The sequence below is a fragment of the Acipenser ruthenus genome, chromosome 21 (assembly GCF_902713425.1).
Source record: "Acipenser ruthenus chromosome 21, fAciRut3.2 maternal haplotype, whole genome shotgun sequence".
In the NCBI taxonomy this organism is placed as follows: Eukaryota; Metazoa; Chordata; class Actinopteri; order Acipenseriformes; family Acipenseridae; genus Acipenser; species Acipenser ruthenus.
Genome location: NC_081209.1, coordinates 25,389,119 through 25,410,118, shown reverse-complemented (window position 1 = coordinate 25,410,118; position 21,000 = coordinate 25,389,119). Strand labels below are relative to the sequence as shown.

General features: G+C 37.8%; 1 protein-coding gene across 12 annotated transcripts in view; it reads left to right on the top strand.

The window, feature by feature from the left end:
* The window catches only part of LOC117428010 (tight junction protein ZO-1-like), an 89,781-nt gene extending 69,105 nt beyond the window's left edge, over positions 1-20,676 (top strand). For 4 of the 12 annotated variants that reach the window (XM_058995248.1, XM_058995255.1, XM_058995258.1 and 1 more), the window contains 21 exons: positions 4,765-4,919; positions 5,217-5,322; positions 5,680-5,830; positions 6,502-6,610; positions 6,790-7,009; positions 7,367-7,551; positions 7,701-7,796; positions 8,265-8,347; positions 8,457-8,667; positions 9,353-9,453; positions 9,731-10,081; positions 10,363-10,611; positions 11,401-12,318; positions 12,636-12,730; positions 12,971-13,204; positions 14,596-14,646; positions 15,453-15,622; positions 16,174-16,657; positions 17,342-17,559; positions 17,706-17,849; positions 19,198-20,676. In XM_058995248.1, coding sequence (XP_058851231.1) covers positions 4,765-4,919; positions 5,217-5,322; positions 5,680-5,830; positions 6,502-6,610; positions 6,790-7,009; positions 7,367-7,551; positions 7,701-7,796; positions 8,265-8,347; positions 8,457-8,667; positions 9,353-9,453; positions 9,731-10,081; positions 10,363-10,611; positions 11,401-12,318; positions 12,636-12,730; positions 12,971-13,204; positions 14,596-14,646; positions 15,453-15,622; positions 16,174-16,657; positions 17,342-17,559; positions 17,706-17,849; positions 19,198-19,292 — 4,426 coding nt within the window. In that variant the 3' untranslated portion in view covers positions 19,293-20,676. The remainder of the gene's footprint in view (positions 1-4,764; positions 4,920-5,216; positions 5,323-5,679; positions 5,831-6,501; positions 6,611-6,789; positions 7,010-7,366; positions 7,552-7,700; positions 7,797-8,264; positions 8,348-8,456; positions 8,668-9,352; positions 9,454-9,730; positions 10,082-10,362; positions 10,612-11,400; positions 12,319-12,635; positions 12,731-12,970; positions 13,205-14,595; positions 14,647-15,452; positions 15,623-16,173; positions 16,658-17,341; positions 17,560-17,705; positions 17,850-19,197) is intronic. The other 8 variants (XM_058995249.1, XM_058995252.1, XM_058995256.1 and 5 more) reach the window with 8 other exon arrangements.
* The last annotated feature ends 324 nt before the right edge of the window (positions 20,677-21,000 follow it).

Genomic DNA, 21,000 nt, shown 5'->3' with positions numbered 1-21,000 from the left:
GAGTATAATGTGAACCAGCTGTGAGCTTACTCTTGCGTTGTATCAGATATACACTGCATAGTTTTAAGTTACAAGCAGTTTGATGAGTCATTTGAAAACATGTCTGCTTTATCACAGGAACATTTAAAGCATGATTTATAACTTGTATCTGTTTATTATCCAATATGTGTATTTAAACATTATCTATTAATAATTGAGCACTACTGGATATTGGAGTTTATAGCAGTTTTTTCTTGCAGAATGTCTACATGCACTCTGTACAAATAATATGTAGGCCTGGTTTCAGTGATAATCTTATTGGCTGATCGATGTATGTGAAACCTGCTATTCTAATGGAAATGTGGACATCACCACTGGGTTCTGGATCTGCCCTTGAAGCTAAAGCTGTATCTTGCCAGTTATATGTATGCATGATTTGGCCTGTTGTCTGTTTGTTAGATTAAATAATGCATTGATGACAGACTTCCCATTGTGCCTTAAAATGAAACTCACAAGATGATGTTATTAGCATGCAGTAACAGTGACACCATTGTGTTGTCTTTTAAAGCATGCACCTTAACCCTTTACTGATACCTAGTTGTTTCCTTTCAGAAATTAATGTCTGTGATTGTTTTCTATCTATCTATCTATCTATCTATCTATCTATCTATCTCTCTATCTACCTATCTCATTTAGAACAGCACAGTACTGTTTGAAGTAAGCCATGCTACCAAAAGAAGCATGTTCTTTTAAAGGGTTAATGAAACTCATGCCTAGTTACTGCATTTTGACGGCTGTAAGTTGTTTCGTAAAAATAGCTCTTGCTTTAAACAGCTCAGGATTGACGTGTTGCAGAAGAGGGCTGCATTCCAGGCAGCTGCCTTCACAAAAGAGAAATTGGTTTCCTGCCTTTGTTGGTCGATGAAGGTGTTTCCTAACTGGGTTCAGTTAGCTATACAGCATTGTTGAAGGAAATAATCTGTTGTAAACTGATGTTTTATTACCTTTTAAATAAAGGTTACATATTTTCCATGTAATAAAATGGTGACAGTATTTCATATTTTAAAGACCATATTTTAAAGTTAAACAATGTTATTCCTGTGCATGTGCAGTATTGTTTTTAGGTGTTGATTGGATGAGAATTGTAATATGCTTCCAGAGAACATTGTTTTTTTTGGTTATTATATCATATGTATTGGTGGTTGTAATGTGTAGCAGTTGAATTAATCTTGATGTGGCTTGTAATCATATAGATTATATATACATATAAAACTATTACTTCACAACCCACAATGTAGACCTACAGTGTGTATATATACCAGCTGATGGTCTCGATGGGTGACTAAAGCATGAAGTTGTAGCGATGAAATTGTAACAATGAAAATGTTACAGTTCAAGACAGTGTTCTTTCAGTTTCAGCATTTCAGTTTGGTTTCTGTTTTTATTTAGTTAGTAAGGTTATTATTTTGTTTCTATTTAGTTTTCATTTTAGTTTCAGTTGACTAAATTCAGAAATACATATTTCAGTATCTTTTCATTTTTGAGACTTTTTAGTCTCAAGCCAAGTTGCTGCACACAAAAAAAAAAGTATTCTCACTTCAAATTCCAGATCTATGTTTTGACAGTGCAAACACATTCGTCCACATTGTAATGATTTTATGAGTAAGGCGATTAAAGACAAACCTGTCTCGCTCTGAAAAGCAATCTCTATTCATCATTTGAAAATATATTATTATTATTATTATTATTATTATTATTATTATTATTATTATTTGTTTATTTAGCAGAAGCCTCTATCCAAGGCGACTTACAGAGACTAGGGTGTGTGATGTATGCATCAGCTGCAGAGTCACTTACATTACGTCTCACCCGAAAGACGGAGCACAAGGAGGTTAAGTGACTTGCTCAGGGTCACACAATGAGTCAGTGGCTGAGGTGGGATTTGAACTGGGGACCTCCTGGTTACAAGCCCGTTTTTTTAACCACTGGACCACACAGCCTCCTTATATCCCAATTAAACGACATAAATAGAATTGGGAAGAACCGTCTCTCTCCCATTTAAGCAGAAATCCTGATTTATCAGTATCCCGATTTCGGCTGCGCCGACTACAGCAATAGTATAAGAAAACCTAAATTTAATTTGCCTTTCAATAGATGCGGAACAGGAGACTTGTTGCTAGGTACTAATTGATCAGGTAGGCTCGCTCGGCACTGAGCTGTTCGGGAGGTCTGTATTGGTTGGGGGGCATGTCTGGGGAGGCTGTGCGGCGCTCAAACGGCGTGTATGCCACAGCCGAGGTGACTGCACCGCCATGCTACACAGAGGGTCGCTTTGTTGACATCACGGAGGAGAGCGTCTGCTCCGCAGGATTAACTACACGAGACCCTTCCACTCCAAGACTGTGTTTGTGAAGGCATTGCCCAGCGGAGGCCGTTTGAAAAGGCTGGAGTCGGCGTGAGGATCCTGGGACTCCGGGAGCCCAGAAGTAGGTCAGTTTAGGGGATGTTGATCCCAAACAGTATAGCAAGGGTTTGCGTAAGGTAGTAGGTTCCTGGAGCGGGACGTTCCTTTTAGTGGGACTAGCGCTCGTCTTTTTTGGCAAACTTTTATTTTTAGCATTTGTTTTGTTCTGTTTTCTTTAAGTGTGGCACTAAGGTTTCCATTGCTGGGGCACTAGTGGCAGCACCTTTGTTGTGATTAAATCTGCTGCGCACCTGTGTGGTGTGTCAACATCCTATGCTCTGTGTCTGCCTCATGATTATTCAGTGGCGACCCACACACTGAACACTTCCCCGTTACACTATATACTCACCAGGTACTCAAAATGCTACCTGATCAAGCATTCTCTGTCCGCCGCTTGTTGATTTTGCAAACATTTTTAACAGCACATAAACTAGGTACTTGAGCGTGAAATCATACCACGACCCATTATCACTATGGGGGGGGGACCCAGAGCTGTGAGTTTAGTCACATGTTCGATCATGGCTCATATTGATAACAGTAATACACAAGTGAGCCACACAGCAGGAAGCCATTGCAGCTTGGCTGTGCTATTTATATAGCATTTTCATTAAACCATATTCATACAACTCTGAATATTAGTTTGTCATGTTTATTTTTTGGTTTCAGTTTCGTTCTAGTTTTAAAACATTTTCCAGTTTGTTAGCCATTTTTGTTTTATTTTTCGTTTACTGAAAAAACACTGGTTCAAGAGTATGGCACTAGTAGTAGTTTCAAGTTCTTAAAGCAGCTTTGTTATAGCAACTACGTACAAGGCAGAGGAATGTAGAATTTAAATTTGATAAAGGAATGGTGTGGGCATGGCACTACTGCCATTGAACTTTAGACTGCTATTTATTGGCAGTGGGTTTTGTGTGGCAGAGCTTTTGAATACCATCTTTTCTTTTTTTACAAAGTTCTGCCTGCATTGTATGCCAAGTATTTCCTGCAAATCAAATGGGATTTATTTTCACTTTTAAATCCTGAAAAACAAAACAAAGTGAGATTTTTCTGTTTTGTACAGTATTGTGTTTCTGTTTTTCTACTCCATACAGAATGTAAACTTGGCAAACATGATGAAAACCACTACTTTAGTACCTTTTTTTTTTTTTTTAACTCAGTTCCAAGCTTCGGCTGTCAGTGTGCTAACAAAGGCTCAAGTCAGGGTTTAAGACGGTAATACAGACTGTACCTTGAAGTTCCTGCAAACATGCCTCTGTGGGCCAGTTAGCTTTGAGACAGAGCCAAAAACCCTTCATGTGATGTGATTGGATTGGAATTTACATTGTTCCAGGAATATATACTGAGAGTCTGTTGCTACCTGGGAGAAACCGTTTCAAGGCTACAGATGTTTAGTAGAAGTATCAAAAAAATCTGATTGATTTTGCAAAATTTGTATTTAGATTTGTTGTATAAAAGGACTTTTTACCGCAGTTGATGCTTCGCTCTATAACATATGCATGTTCATTTCATGCAAAGTATTTTAAACGCAGGACTCCTAAAGGTCCCTTCCTTTTTAATTATAACCTATTGCCAAAAGGAGCAGCTCATTATAAAGAGAACAGTTCAAATTTAAAAAATACTCTTGCAAGAACAAACTTTAGGCAGGGTGGGATCTATCAGGAGCCATGATTATTCTGCATCACACAACACACAATGCGACATGAAAACTTTTATCTGCCAGTTAAGAAAATTGTCCAAACTAATTGGCTGAAGCACAGTGTAATCTGGGCATGTTGCCTTGATAACTACAATTGGTCTGCAAAGCCATTTTTAAGACATTTAAAACAAAAAAACAACATTATACTGACATTTTAAAAATCACAGTATTCTGTTTTTTTTCTCTTTTTGTATGTCAGTGTAGCGCCTATCCATGCATGTTTTATATCCTTAGGCCTTATCTCTCTTTACATACCAACTCCCAGGAGATTGACTGCAACTGGCTGTGAATGCAGAACACCTTCAACCACAATCCTTTTTAAAATCTGCTATAAGAAGAATGGTATTTTAACCCTAACTCTGAATCACCACCTTGCACTTGCAATTCTCCACTGTGATCTCCTGTGGAGACACAACTCCTATTGAATGTTCCTCGTGACAATTACCGCCACCAAAAGACTGAATAAAAGCTTTCTATTCAGAGAGATGGAGCTTACTGTATTTTCCTAACTCAAAGCTGTCTTCCCTATTGCACAACATATGTCATACTGTAGCTCAGTTTGTGTTTTCTTAAAAAGCACACTCAAGCAATAAATCATTTAAAAACTGTAATGTTCTTTTTACAGTCACAGGAGCCGGGATGAAGAGAGAATAGCCAAACCAGGGGCGATATCAACGCCTGTTAGGATTACAGAAGAAGCAGTAATATCTAAGATTGCGGAGCAGCCTGTGGCTAAAACCTTTGAGGAGAGATCAGAAAAACAGATCCCACCTCTGCCAGGTCAGACTGTCGAGTTCCTGACTGTACATAAAGTATTTACTGTTGAGGAGAAGAAATAAGGCATACTGTTTTGATCTTGTACTATCTAATGTTCTTGTATGGAGAATAACTGATGTCAACATGTGCATTATCGTTTTTTTAACACATCAAAGGTATCTGAAAACAGCTTATATTTTTGTGTGTCAGGACCCCATGTATGGAAGTGTTAAAGGAATGGAGGAGTGCTGTGTTTTTGAATGGTTTGCTGTGTGATTTTTGGTTTTTTTCTCATGTTTTTCACTTTTTCTCCCCCCCCAGAGCCTAAGCCTGTGTATGCCCAGCCTGGTCAGCCAGATGTGGACCTACCAGTAAGCCCTTCTGACGCCCCCATTCCCAGTGCAGCTCATGACGAGGGCATGCTCAGGTCAGAACAAGGGTTCATATTCTCAAAAAAAGAAAGTTGTGCATGTCTACCCTATGGAGCTGTATTTCTTCTTAACTAATCGTACCTTAGTAACATTTTACTATTTGTTTAAACAGTATAATATTCCCCAGGTCTGGATTAAGTGACTATCCTGCCATAATTCAAAAGTATAGCCATGGCAGCACCATGAACTTTAATAGCCTCCAGACACCTTATTATCTTTAAAACTGTTTGACCTAAAGAAACAATTCTATACAATGTTAATTGCATTTAATTGCTGAAGGTCTATCCTGACCTCTAGCCTCCTTCACTGTATTGGAAGTTCAGTGTGGGATTTTACTTGGCTTTTTGTTTCAGGCCGAGCATGAAGCTGGTGAAGTTTAAGAAGGGTGAGAGTGTGGGTTTGCGCCTCGCTGGTGGGAATGATGTTGGGATATTCGTAGCTGGGGTTTTGGAGGACAGCCCTGCTGCGAAAGAAGGCCTGGAAGAGGGAGATCAGATTCTCAGGGTAAATAATGATGTCGTGGTTTTAATCTGGTGGAGTCTGTTATCTAAAACAAACAAACAAATCTGCTGAAATCCTATTTCTAGACGATTAGCAAAATATGCTGTTTTCATAGTTTATCACAATACTTGGTGCATATTTCAGGTCCTTGCATTACATTTTCTAATACAAACAATGTTTTTGTGGAAGGAGGCTATAAGTAATTGGCTCCCCTGCTTTTTAAACAAATTATAGATTAGCAATTCTTCACCCAAAGACCCGAAACTTCTAACATTTACTTCATTTCATTGTAATAATAATGTTGAAAAAAACAAAAAAACAATTCCACTATTCATACTTTTATCTGTGGGTGTGTGTTGAAAGTAAAGTTACAAAAGCCCTTTTGAATACAGTATTTTGCTTCCAGTATTTGTATATATAGTACTCAGTATTGTACATGCAGTCGGCCAAAACAGCTTGAACACGTTCTCATTCTTATCGAATTTAAAACCACAGACCTCCTGTAAGAGAAAACATTCTTAAAAAACCTTTGAATTTATCCTATAAATTGCTGCCAACAAAGTAAAAATAAACATCTTATTTGGTTTAGGAAATAAGAAACAATGAACAAAACCCAGTGAGGAACTTCACGCAGTTCGAACTTTATTTAATTTTTTTTTTTTTTTTTTTTAAAGGTAAATAATGTTGACTTTGCAAATATAATTCGTGAAGAGGCAGTTCTGTTCCTCCTTGATCTTCCCAGAGGTGAAGAGGTCACCATTTTGGCTCAGAAGAAAAAAGATGGTAAGTAGGAATGAAGGTTGTTGTTCCTTATCCCTAGTGTTCTGAGGAAGAAACTCCCTGAAATTCAAGTTATTTAGAATTTAGACTAAATGTGGGTTATTAGTTTTTGTGGAGTTCATTGTTTGTAGAGCTTTATAATCATACTAAAGATTTGGCATATTGTGTCTTGTAAATTGCAGTGTATCGCCGGATAGTGGAGTCAGATGTTGGGGATTCCTTCTACATCAGAACCCACTTTGAGTATGAAAAGGAATCCCCTTATGGACTGAGTTTCAACAAGGGAGAAGTGTTCCGTGTTGTGGACACTCTGTATAATGGGAAGCTAGGCTCATGGCTGGCAATTCGCATTGGCAAAAATCATAAAGAGGTGGAAAGAGGCATCATTCCTAACAAAAACAGGTACAAATACTCTTCATTTCCTTTCTGATTTATATTAATTTATTCACAAGTACAACTTAAAAACTAGATGAATATAGAAACGTTTATTTACAGTGTTTGGTCTAAAAAAATATTCTTTAACAGATACTAGGTATATGTCAGCCTTTTTTCCTGATTTTTCCACCTGTTTTATTATTTATTTTTTTGCATTAGAACATGCATACTTGACTTGCTAGATCATTTAGGGAGTAAGTTATGTGCTGTTCATTTTGCTGATTAAAGCAGATGGATAAAAATGTAATCAATAAAATATAACGATGTTGTAAGATCTGGAAAACATATATTATATATTTTTTTTTTAATTTTTTTTTTTTTTAGAGCCGAACAGTTATCCAGTGTCCAGTACACTCTTCCCAAGACCGCAGGAGGTGACCGTGCAGATTTCTGGCGATTCCGTGGCCTTCGCAGCTCCAAGAGGAACCTTAGGAAAAGCAGAGAGGATCTCACAGCCCAGCCTGTTCAATCCAAGTACCCAGCTTATGAAAGAGTTGTGCTCAGAGAAGGTAAAGGCTCAGAACTGCTGTGTTGAAGCTCAATAACCTGTATTTAAAACAAATAAGAAATAAATAAATAATAATTTAAAACAAATCAATAAAAACAGGAGTACCTGTTTTAAGTGTAAACTCATTGATCTCTCCAATGTGGTCTACAGCTGGTTTTCTCCGACCTGTGGTTATCTTTGGCCCCATTGCTGATGTGGCTCGTGAAAAGCTGGGAAGAGAAGAGCCTGATTTGTTTGAGTTGGCAAGTGAGTACATACATTATATTTTAAAGGGGCTGCATTTCCTTCCTGAGGTAAGTGCAAGAGTGCATACAATGTATTATATTAATATATATAAAGGCAGTTATGTCCTGAGGTACTTTTCACTGGCTTGTTATCTTTATTGGTTTCTGGTCTCTTATCTCTGTACATTTTTTTTACTGGAATGCGAAGAATTTTTTTATGACAGAACAGCCAAATAATTTATTTATGGTGAGTAATTTAGATCATGTCCCCAAGAGTCATTATTGGCTAATCAGGAAATGGATTGTTTTTCTAACAGTTGACAGTCATTAAATCTAAAATATGATTTACTAGAAGGTACTTTGACCATTTGTCCATTAATTTATATACTCACACTTGCAACAAGAGTTGTATATAATATTACTTTTGTTTAAGCATAAAATTATTTTAAAAAATAAAAATAAAAATAAAATCATTTTTTATTTTTTTCAGGGAGTGAGCCAAGAGATGCTGGGACTGACCAGCGCAACTCTGGCATTATTCGCCTCCATACAATCAAACAGATCATTGACAGAGTAAGTATTTAGATGTGTTGGTTGTAGCTGTAAATAAGAGCAATATAACAATTGCAGTTATTGAAGTGTGTTTAAGCAGTTCAAACTGAGTTGTGTTGTATTTTTTTAGGATAAACATGCTGTTTTGGACATTACCCCGAATGCAGTGGACCGATTGAATTATGCGCAGTGGTATCCAATTGTAGTGTTTTTGAACCCAGATAGCAAACAGGGTGTGAAAAACATGAGGACAAGGCTGTGCTCAGAGTCAAGAAAAAGTGCCAGGAAGCTGTATGAGCGAGCCCTTAAGCTGAGAAAAAACAACCATCATCTCTTTACGTGTAAGTAGGTTGTACATGTGTTTAAATAGTGCAGTCTGGGTGAACGTGATATTACAAAAAGGGGATGAGATAAATGAGTTGCAAAGATTATTTCATGCAGTTTTTAATGACATGCCTCTTTTAAACTGCTAAGCCATTTTCCAGCATGCAGATTTAGTGTGAAATGTAGCATGTTCCTAATTATTCCAGTCTTCCAGGGGCGCAAAGCTCTTCTTCCAGGACTCAGGATTCTCAACTTCCATGTGACCTTAGCTGAAATGACTCATGTTGTTTTTAGGACAGCCTTGTCGGTTCAGCTCTTGTTGAAAGTGTATATTTTTTACTGACACTTTACACCTGCAGGGGATATTGGCTATTAATGTACAACAATGGCCGTGTTTAACATTCTCTTCTAGTGCATGTCAAGCCCTCAAAGTGGCACGGCCAACATCTCACAAAAGAACTCCTTTGATCTGATCTGGCTACTGCCAAAATATTAGGAAGGGCAAGTGATGTTTGACATGTTGAGGATGCATGGATTGGGTTATTCATTACCAGATCTTGAAATATGCCCAGTGATTACATTTGTTACCTAGCAGTGGAATCACTGATACTGAAGAACCAGAACACATTTTGATTTCCAGATGCGTATACTGTGTTGTCATTTTGATAGTAGCTTTTGTTACATGGGTCTTCTTTATTTCAGCCATCATCAATATGAATTCTATGAATGATGGATGGTATGGAGCACTGAAGGAGACAACTCAGCAACAGCAGAACCAACTAGTTTGGGTCTCTGAAGGCAGGGTGAGGACCCCAATTCATTTTTTTTTTGGCTAAATAAAAATACCTTGCCTTACTGAACAGTTCCCCTACTGGACAGTCGTAGATACTTTTGCAGTGATGGCATAATTTACCAGCAGCAGTTTTCACCCACAAATATTGGGTTTATCATTTTTAATCCTTTAAGAAGACAAGAAGTTCTGAATCATGGGTGGTGTGTTTTCCTCAAGATGATAGCAGCTTGGCAGTGTGGTTGTTAAATACCTTGGTATTGATTTTTAATAAGACTTTTCTTTATCAGGCGGATGGAGCTCCGGATGATGACCTTGATTTGCATGATGACCGCCTGTCCTACCTTTCTGCTCCAGGGAGTGAATACTCCATGTACAGCACTGACAGTAGACACACATCTGACTATGAAGACACAGACACTGAAGGGGGTGCCTACACTGACCAGGAACTCGATGAAACTCTTAATGATGAAGTTGGCCCACTTCCAGAATCTGCCATTACAAGGTCCTCTGAGCCTGTCCGTGAAGATCCACCAGTAATCCAAGATGCCCAGGCTTACCCGCCCTATCAGCCCCCGGTTCAGCCCGACCCACTCCCCAGAACAGACTCAACTGGGTTCAAAATACCAGCACCTCAGCAGGTAAAACTTTAATAGTACACGATTCACTGTGCCATTTGATTTCTTATAGCTCTTTGATATAGTGGTTTTAAAGTATTATACTTTTATAAAATATTTAATGTATTAGGCTATATTAACTGTTCTGGTAGGTTGTATCTTGGTGTATTGTGTGTGTTGTTGTGTAGTTTTTAAAATAACAATGAAGGAACTGTTAAACAAGTTCTTGATATTATTTGATAATTAAAATGAACACATTAAAACAACATTACATTTGTTTAATGTCTTTAAACACTACTTCCCAGAAAGCTGAGGCTGTTCCTGTCATCCCTAACCTTCCCCATCAACCTGAGCCTATTGCTGTTGTGTCAGCGCCCTCTGCTGTTGACAACACTGTATATGTAGCTGGTATGAATCATGAGGAGCGTGCTCCAGCCCCTCAAAGCACCTACAGCCCCCAGGCTGGCTCTCTTAGGAGGCCCACCCATGAACTAGCTCGATCAATGCTAAATGATCCGGAACAGTCCAGATCACCTCTTGCAGAGCCACCAAAGGTACTAGTCCTGAAACATCTCTCCACAACTGCTGCCTCTCGCCATGCTTTCACTTCTTACACATTTTGACTTGCATGAATATTGAACTTTTCCTTCTGTTCCATAAATTTATTTTTTTTCAAAAAAAGTTTTTTTAAAATTTTATTTTTCAGAGCTTTTTCACAGCGCTTTTAACTTTTGCATGGCTTTTAAGGCTGTGGGCTTAAACACACATTTAGTAGCTTCCAGTACAGAGGTACTGAAGAGGTACATTTTTGTGTTTGGAACAGAGCTGTATTTCTGTATTTTTATTACTTGCACGACAATGAGAAGTCGTACAAAATCAATTATCCTGGTAAAACTGGAGATGAAGCTTTTTAACTTACAAGTGACTGCAGCTTGGTAGAAAGTATTAGGATTTTCCATGGTAGGGACAAAAAAATGGTGTAACATCTAACATGTTATCCTTTTTTAAGATATTAAAAAAAAAAAAAAAATGGTTGGAATTCAAAGCAAGACATTTGATAATCTTAGTTTTAAAAGGGTTAGCAAATTCTCAAGGTCAAAAAGTGACTAAGGTTAAATTTATCTTGGAAGTAGTTGCTGCTCGCGGTTTCAAATTGCCAGTAAGATCAATGCTTTAACTTGGTGGGTCTTTCAGTTTGTGTATAACAGCTTTTTCTGCTACATTTTTCTCGAGTGTTGGATTTTTCTCTTGTGTTCATACTTTTGGAATACTGTAAAATGACTTGATCATTTGACATTTGCGTTAATACATGTATGCATTTTATTTTAATTTTTTTTTTACAGCAGATGTACAAGAAAGATCCTTATGGCGTGGATGAGCCTCTAAGACAGAACCATGGTATAAAACAGCCAGTTGTGGCTCACCCAGTGAATAGATATGAACAAGAGCCACCTCCAAGCTATGCACCACAGCCTCAGTATCAGGATGAACAGCCATATAGAGATTATGACCAGCCACCATATAGATATGAGTCTACAGGTAACTTTATGGAACAGAAATCTCGCAGCTATGACTCACACCTGCAATACGAAACCCGTGTGCCCCCCTATGATGACCAGTGGTCACACTATGATGAAAACCCCTCCCAGACCTACCCAGCTCGAACTCCGTTTGAGAACCAGCATCCCCAGGACTATGATCCAAGGCTGCACTATGAAGAAAGCACAGAGCGTGAATACACCCCGCCACAGCCCCGCTACGAAGAGCCGCCCCCTCTGGGATACGACAACCGACCCCGCTATGAACTGCCAGCGAAGAGCTACGGCAAATCAGTACAGCCCCGGTATGAAGAACAGCCTCGCTACGAAGAACAGCCCCCTATCGGGTATGAAGCACGGCCTCGTTATGAACCCGAACCACATGCCTTTCCCCCTCCTGTTTCCAGGTCCCCTGAACCCAGTCCGTACTATGACCCTCCAGTAAGGACCTATACACAAGGCCCTCAAAGGGGGTACAAACCAGGACAGTACGAGCCCCCGCTTAATGCAGATGCTGCTCTTCCACCACCTCCACAGCCACAAGCTAAACCAGAACCACCGATTGCCTCCACCAAACCACTGCCCCCAACCCCAGCGACGGAGCCGGAAGATGATCCTGCCATGAAGCGACAGTCCGTGCTCACCAGAGTAAAGATGTTTGAGAACAAGAGATCCGTGTCGGTGGACAGAGCCAAGGAGTCTGGTGACCCTGCTGCTGTCCGGGTGGGTACTAGAAAGGATGGTTCCAGAGCCTGTATGACATAACGTGTTGTGTAATTCACAAGCCGGATTCAAAAATGTCAAAAATGTAGTCTTTTCTTCCCAGGACTATTTCCTTTTTTTTTTTTTTTTTTTTTTTTTGGAAATAACATTTAATTCCAAATATTAATTATTTATCTATCCTGTCCTGTGTTATTATTTGTTGGCTGAAACTGTAATGCATTTGTTTTACTTCGTTTAACTTTTTTTAAATGGAAAAGTGTCCGTAATGAAAAATAATCTGGTTTAGTATTAATTATATGTGTATCGTTTGTTGGCAGTCTGCAGAAGTAGCCCCCAAGCCCGTTACTGGACCAACAACTGTTCCTAAGGCCAACTCTCTGAGTCGTCTAGACCAGGAAAAGCCACCATACAGGTATGAGGAATGCTTTGATTTTCCTGTTTGTACAGGTGAAACTTTTCTCGTTTCATCTCTGGCACAGGAAGCTCATTAAAATTCACTCCTACTGTATACTGCTATTTGAACTTAGAAGTCTACATGTGCCCCCTACTGTCTGTATGAGAAAACATATTGTTCTAAATGTGACCACATGTATTCATATGGGGGGTGTTCTGTTTTTATTTTTATTGAACTTATTTTATTTTTCCCCTGCAGGGCACCTGAGCCTCAAAAACCTCAAACCAAACCCCCTGAGGATATAGTCCGCTCAAACCACTATGATCCCGAAGAGGATGAGGAATATTATCGGAAGCAGCTCTCGTACTTTGATCGCAGAAGCTTTGATAGCAAACCAGCTCCTCAGCCAACTCAGCCGGCGAATCGCTTCCCTGATCCTGCCAAACCAGTCCAGCCTCAGACACAGTCCAACTACTCCAACTATTCTTCCAGGTAACATTTTAACAGCATTCTTCACCTGTGAGCTTATGTGAATCACCCTCAAACTACAGTGTAAAGCTCAGAAAAGTCCAGAAAGCATTTCTTAAATGATCAGATTAGCTATTGCAGTTCTTGATTTCATAAATTAAAAAAAATAATAATCATTTATACCTGCATATTAATATTACTCCAACATTATAATAGTGTCATTTGTATTTTTTAAATTAATATACTCATCAGGTCTTTGGCACGTCACCTTTTTCTCTGAACTGTTGTTTACTGCAGTGTATAGGACATTTAATGGAATGTCTGACCTTGAGTTTCACAGTGGGAGGAAGTGGTTTGAAAGAAAATCATTTTAAAAGCCACCTGGCTGGTATATTTTAAACTATAACTGTCAATAGAGAAGGATATGTGCATGTGTCAGTCCTCCAGAGATATGATCAGGCTTTAATAGTCATATTTTAGTAGGTGGCTTCTAAACAAGTTCAGAACATCATCCTTCAAACTAAAAACAAAACAAAAAAAAAAAACAACCTTTTTTGTGGTTTCATTTTGAAAAATGTATAGGGAATGGAGACAGCTGCATCCTCTTTCTTGTCTGCATACCTATAAAAATGCTAGGAAGGTTGCTGGAGTCCACAGGGATATGATACATGAAGGTCACCTCCCTCTTTATAATGTGTTATTGGTCACACATGAAACCGTCTTCAAGTTATCACCATCCCTGTGAGTCTATTGTGTCAGCCAGACGGGGTCTAAATATTATCATATGGCATTTGAGTACTAATGAGTGTTCTACTATGACAGAGGTCAAATCAGTTTTATAGGACATAGTTTTGAAACTCATTGGCATGCAGCATACAGTGCCCAATCGTTTTTAATTTCATTTTGTGTTTATGATATTTTATGGGCATGTGAAACGTGTTATGAAGAAGTTCAGGCTAAAGCTTTACAGAAAAAAATACACCCCAGGATCTATTCCAGTTACTAAAGCTAGTGAAAGACCTCAAGACATTGCTGAGCTCCTTATGTCAAAATATTATCCAGGTTTGTAAACTACGTTTTTATTTTTAGGGGGGAAAAGAGCAAAACAAAAAAACCTCTACAGTTGTCCTGTCCACATTGTGTAACCAGAATCTCCCCAAGTTAGTGCAGTCAGATCATAAAATGCTTTCCTAGAATGAACAAGACATGTTTTCCAATTAAGTGTGAGAGCTTTCTTTTATTTCAAGAATCAATCAATATTGGTGTGTAAATCTGTGTTAAAATAAATGCAGATAATTTCATTTTACACGTTGTTCTTTTCCTAACCTTTTTGTTAATTTCTTTACCTGCAAAGGTTAAATGATCATTCTTCCATTTTGTTTTTCTTTTGTTACATTTGCTTTGCCATCACTTAGATTTCTTGGCTCTTACACTAACTATGACTACCTGAAAAGGAATCAGAAGTGGTAAGAATCACTGCTTTCAATGTGAGGCTAGTTCAAGATGTCATCACATTGTTCATTAAGCTATATATGCACTCTAAAACAGCTGAAACATTTCTTAAGTATTCTGTCAAACAAATGAATAATGGCCACTGACAAAACAGTAGTTCCAGTTCCATTGCAATATATGAAACTGTTCACTACAAGTTATTTCACTACAGCCGTACTTTTTGGATATAACTATCTACTTTGTGGTTACGTAGAGTAGTCTAAGCAATTATTGTAACATGTTAAAGCTGATTGACATAGAGTAGCGCCTATGATATTTTTCTGTTTCAAATTGCATGATAGGTTATTGCTTTTAGAATTGGATTGATTTGTGCATATTTGGCCCTTTTTGTGTGTTTTCGTTTTCTTTTATATTAGTTATTTACAGTATCATGGTAGAGCTTCAGTTATTATAGGATGTTTCAAAATTTGCTTTAATTGGTAAAATGAAACAACTGTGTATTACAATATTATTTTGTATACAGGCATGATTTGACACTTTAAAAAATAAAACTCAAAATGACTATTTGACTAATACGAAAACATCCTATACCTGAAACTTTTTTTACAAACGTATTTTCTTCATATTTGATTTTTCATTCACTCCTGAATCTGTATTGGTCTTTCTACCAGTGGCAAGTAAGTGGTGAGCATGTGTTAAACTTGTGTGTTTTTCATAGGAGTTTAGGCTATGGATCTGTTTGTACACTGTATTTATATGTTAATGAATAAATCGATTTTTTAACGTTGATACAATCTAAAATATTTCCTAACACTAACAGGGGTAAACCAGCAGAATTGGAGCCTGTGGATAAAGTCAGTGTTGTGGAAAAGAGATACGAGCCTGTGCCTCAGGTTACTCCTCCTCCATCCCAGTATGGACTGCCTTCACAGCCTCTGTCAAACCCATCTGTACCTCCACCCGTACTCCCCAAACCCCCGCTGTCTGAAGGTATGCATGTCCTTGAGCAGTCAGCATGCGCTGCGGCTGCATGTTCTACAACTACTGTCTGGAATGCAAGACTGTCATTTGAAAACGTTTTAAAATTTGAGACATATCTTTTTGTATGTAGATCTGCGATAATGCCCTGTAACTTTTTAAAGAAATGACGTGTTGTATGGCCCAGTGGGCTTCATATCAAAGGTCTAGCAATGCAGAGACAATTATATAACCAGGAACTGTTCTAGTTTGGCATGTGAACACCAGATTTTAGTTTTTAGTTCTTTTCACATTGTTCTTAATGTATTTTATCATGTAAATGTACTTTTGAAATATATTTCCATAGTCCCAAAGCTGCTCCTGTGTCAATTTAAATTCCCCCCACATATTCAGTTCCTGTCCTCCGTAGTCAAAGGTAAATGTAATATCTAGTGTGTGTTGCATTAATTATTTCAGTACTTTTTGTACACTGTATAGCATTAAAGAGCTATATAACCAGGATTTGATAAAATGCATTTTTTTTCTTCAAGCCCTAAACATTTTCTTGTTTACTTTAATTGCAGTCAGCTCACTGCAATTGGACGTACACAGTTCCCCCAAGTCCAAACCTGAACCACCCACTTTGCAGACTAAACCGACCACAGTAAAGTCTAACAACAGAGAGGACACTGTGCAGTCCAACTACCTTCAACAGAAGAGCTTCCCTGAAAAAGCCCCAGTTAACGGAACTGACCAGCCTCCGAAGCCAGTCACCTCCAGCTACAATCGATTCACCCCAAAACCGTACACCAGCTCAGCGAGGCCGTTTGAGAGAAAATTCGAGAGCCCAAAATTCAATCACAATCTTTTGCCCAATGATACGCAGCAAAAACCCGAACTCCAGACCAAGCCCCAGAGCACCCCACCTCAGCCTCCGGTGAAACCACAGAGTTTCCCACAGCCTGCTGAGTTTGACAGTGGAATGGATACCTTTAACAGAACGACAGAAAACCAGCCCAAATATCAACAAAACAATGTCAACGCCGTGCCCAAGGCTATCCCTGTAAGGTAAGAACAGTAGAAAAGTAACTCCCGTTTACACAAATACCTTCAATTGAAAAAGGGGGGAAAAAAGGAGATTTCAGTGTGTTATTACTTAAGAACACAGGTGATGTGTATTTATGTATGATCATCTGTTTCTACATATATATGATTTTTTTTTTTTACTTCTTTAAACCTTAAGCTGTATCAATGGTGTTCAATTGAAGAAGTGACTGGCAATTTATTTAAATGTACTGAGTGTTCTTTGAAACTTCATTCTGTGAGCCAGAACACTTGAACGTATAATGAGACATCAGGGAAGATTTTTTTTCCTGTGTGAAAGAGAACACTTCAGAATGTTGATTGGTCTTGCTTCTCCTTTTTCTTAATAGAAACCATTGTGTCATTGTGGAGAGAATATTTAATTAATACAGGGGGAAATGACCCACTGAATTATCAAGTGTTTACATGGGAATACTTATTTACAGCAGTGTGTCAACAAAGTACACTTAATTAAAACCGGCAAAAGAGCCAATAAATAGCATATTGCCATTACATAGGTAAACAACATGGCTTCTTAAAACTACACAAGATGGATCAGATGGAGCATTAGACATTGAAGTGAATTTCTAGCACTGACTTTAAAGAACATGTTAGAGAATCACCTCTTGTTGATGTCCCCTGATAGTAAGAGATGTTCTTCTCTTTCAGTCCTGGTGCGTTGGACGATGATGATGAAGATGAAGGTCACACTGTAGTGGCAACGGCACGAGGAATCTTTAACAGCAATGGTGGAGTCCTGAGTTCTATTGAAACCGGTGTCAGTATCATCATCCCACAAGGAGCCATTCCTGAGGGAGTGGAACAGGAGATCTACTTTAAAGTATGCAGGGATAACAGCATCCTACCCCCCTTGGACAAAGAGAAAGGTCAGGAGTACTCGCACTTATGTGGTCATTCGATTTGTATATGGGGACTGCACGTTTTGGCTAAAATTGAACAATACCTGAAGTTGGTTCCCTGTTCATGTTGTTTTTCTTCTTGGTCTAAATTTGACAGTACGTTTTATTTCTAGGAGAGACGCTGCTCAGCCCGCTGGTGATGTGTGGACCTCATGGACTGAAGTTCCTGAAGCCTGTGGAGCTGCGCTTACCTCACTGTGCGTCTATGACCCCTGATGGTTGGTCTTTTGCTCTAAAATCCTCCGACGACTCGTCGGGTATGCTGTCCTCTGTCCTTTTGGGGTCTTTGGGTACCTGCTTGAGAATCGCAAATTTAACCTGGTTGTGGGTCACTGTATTTAATTCCATTCCATGGTTCCCAGATCAAACTTTTGTCTTTACTGTAATTTTCAAAAAGCAGAGCAATACATGCTTGGTATTATATGTTACTTGTTTTATAAAAGTAATGATAAAGAAAAACAACGACCTTTAACATAGCTTAACATTTTTCCTATCGAAATATCGGTTTCTTTTAATAACTGCAAAAAGTAGAGCAAATTAATTTGTGTCTACACATACAGTACTGCATGCAATTCTTGAATGGCTATACTATGCAAAGCCATGGTAGATGCACAAAAGCAAACTGACTGCACGTTTTAATGCCTGTATTCTAAACATGAGCATGTACTGAATACTGAGTTTAGATTGGCATGTATGTGAACTAAAACCGTTTTGTAAAGAAAAGAAAAAGAAAAAAAAAACTTTGAAGTTAACTTGGTTTGTTTCTTTGCCGAGTATCTTAATTTAATGTTAATTAAGCATTTGTGTAGATTAGCTTCTAATTAATTTGCCTTGAAATGGACTAAAGTTGATTTAATTAGACTGTGTTCTCATTTACTTTTCACTGTCACTACTTGGCTGTAGTTTAATCCTCTTAATGCACAATAATGTAATGCTAGAAATTAATTTAGACTCTGCATTGCTCTTTCTGAAGGTATTTTCTGCTGTTGCTTTGTAGTGTCTTGCTCTGTTAATTACAGCTCTTATTTCAGACGCCTCTAAACTGACTAACTGCAAGCCTCTGTTTCTCATTTACTCCAGCATTTCACTGTCTTAAACAACAGTTCTAACATTTTTATTTACAGCATGAGCTTTAGGCTCCATCATGAATGGTATTTATTATCATAGTGCCATCAGGCCAACAAAAAGTGGATAAAATGTAACACATTTACAAGTAAAGAATGTCTTAAACTTGTAATATAAATATTTAGCAAAGTATCAAGGAGTTTTGATCTGGAGATCAAATGATCCTAGCTTTTAAGTCGTGGTATACTGTATATTTGAAATCTGCAGATTATTAATAAATGTCACATTGCATGTGTTTTTTTTTTCATATTGATTTGTTTGAAAACAAACTTCTTCTGGAACAGTAATTCCTGATGTCTTGGTACTCATACTATAACCATCAGAAGTAGCTAGCTACATGCTTTAGGACCTGCCTATGCTGCAGTAGTTTAATATATGTTGTGCCAGTCCAACAGTATTTAAAAGTTAAAATAAAGGAGAAAGATTTCAGTATTTTCTGCTATTACCATGTCTTCTCTTTCCTCCCCCTCCCTCCCCCAGGTGATCCTAAGAGCTGGCAGAACAAATCCCTTTCTGGGGATCCTAACTATCTTGTCGGAGCAAACTGTGTGTCCGTTCTCATCGATCACTTTTGAAGCGGGAAGCAGCTGGTCTGTTCATGAATGTGAAAACTGGGATTTTCTGTCCTTTGTCAGGGACTCAACCACTTTAATTAAGTATTAATCATGTTCTCAAAGATTTGGTTACTGAATTTTACACAAAAAACAATAATGTTCAGGTTCTCTTAAGTGCTGTTCATTTTGGTGCTTAAAAGCTTACAAAGAACTAGTCTCTTGAACCCTTGTTCAAATGCATGCCCCGTGCCACATATTTTGAATCCTGTTTTAAGCCAGGTTTCCTAGTCTTACTACTTTTTGTGAGGATTTCCATGGGTTAGAAAGGTATTGAATGAGAGATGATGACTATTTAAAACTGCAGTGTTAGCGGTTTTAATGGTTATACTTCTTAGATTGTGGAGATGTTGATGTGCTCTGCCATTAAGGGTGTTGGCAATCATCTTAAAAACACTTAAAGGTGAAATTGACATGTGAAGGGTTTTTCAGATACAGCTAGGATTTGTAATGCTGTATTTTTTGCTTAGCATTAATCAGTTGACCTTATTTTGCTTTAGGTAAGTGCACTGCATTTTGATTAGCATTGGAACTCTCCCATTTTAAAGGGACACTATGCATGTGCTATGACTGGTTCTGGTGCCTGCTCAACCTTGTACATTCACCACCGTTATTCTCTTAACAAGCAGGGATGCCTTACCCTTTATTTTTCACTTTCATTTTGAAGGGTTTCATGACTTAGAAATGATAAATTATGAAAATGTGTAATTTTTTTCCATTGTATAAAACAAGTACACAAGAACAGTAAAGGTTGAGAAAGATATGCTTTTTTTGTTTTCTTCTATGCTTTTGGAAATTCCAGATGCAGAAAGTGTGGCTGTACATACTGCTAGCATATCACCTTGGTGCTTGGTTTGTAAATTAACTTTTTGTATGTCTTTTTTGTTACTTTGTATAAAACAAAACTGAAAAAAGTTTCTAAAAAAGGATATCTTTGTATTCTGGTATACCCTTGAGGCTTGGAATTGTAACCTTAGCCGTAATCAAACCAACTTTTCTACCAGTATATACACTACATTTTTAACAGTCACAGGAACTTTTTATGTTTATCTACAAAAAAGAGCTTGGTTTAAATGAATTTAAAACTCTGTATTCAAAGGGTATGCTTTGAAAAGTGTCCCCTTCATTTATTTGTGATACTGGATGCTGTACTGTGTGCCCTAAAATGTATTTTTGTACTAATAGACAATTTATTATGGCACAGCAGTACTATTTTCTTTAGATATTATAACACTGCTTTTATCAGATATTAGCTGTTCTTCACGTGTGGCTGATTTTTTTTTCCTTTTCTTTACAACACATTTCTAAGTATACCACTGAATTAATTAATAAAACATTTTTAAAGTAATTTTTGTTGTCACCTTTTTTTATCCTTTTTGTTTTTTTAAATACTTGTATATTTACAGTATTTTGAATATTTTTTGTTACAACAGTTGCAAAAAATACTGTTTTTCAATATTTGTGAAATACACCATTACTGATTCAATATGTTACATAAATATACCAGTGCATTTCTTTAACTATAAAATAAGTTCACATATATTTACACATAGCAGTAATTCAAACCATGCAGCTGTGAAATATAGTATATAATGAATGAGACTGTAGAACATTTATACATACTTTGGTCTATATTATTATCCAAAACTGTACAATCTCTTTTAAAGTGGTA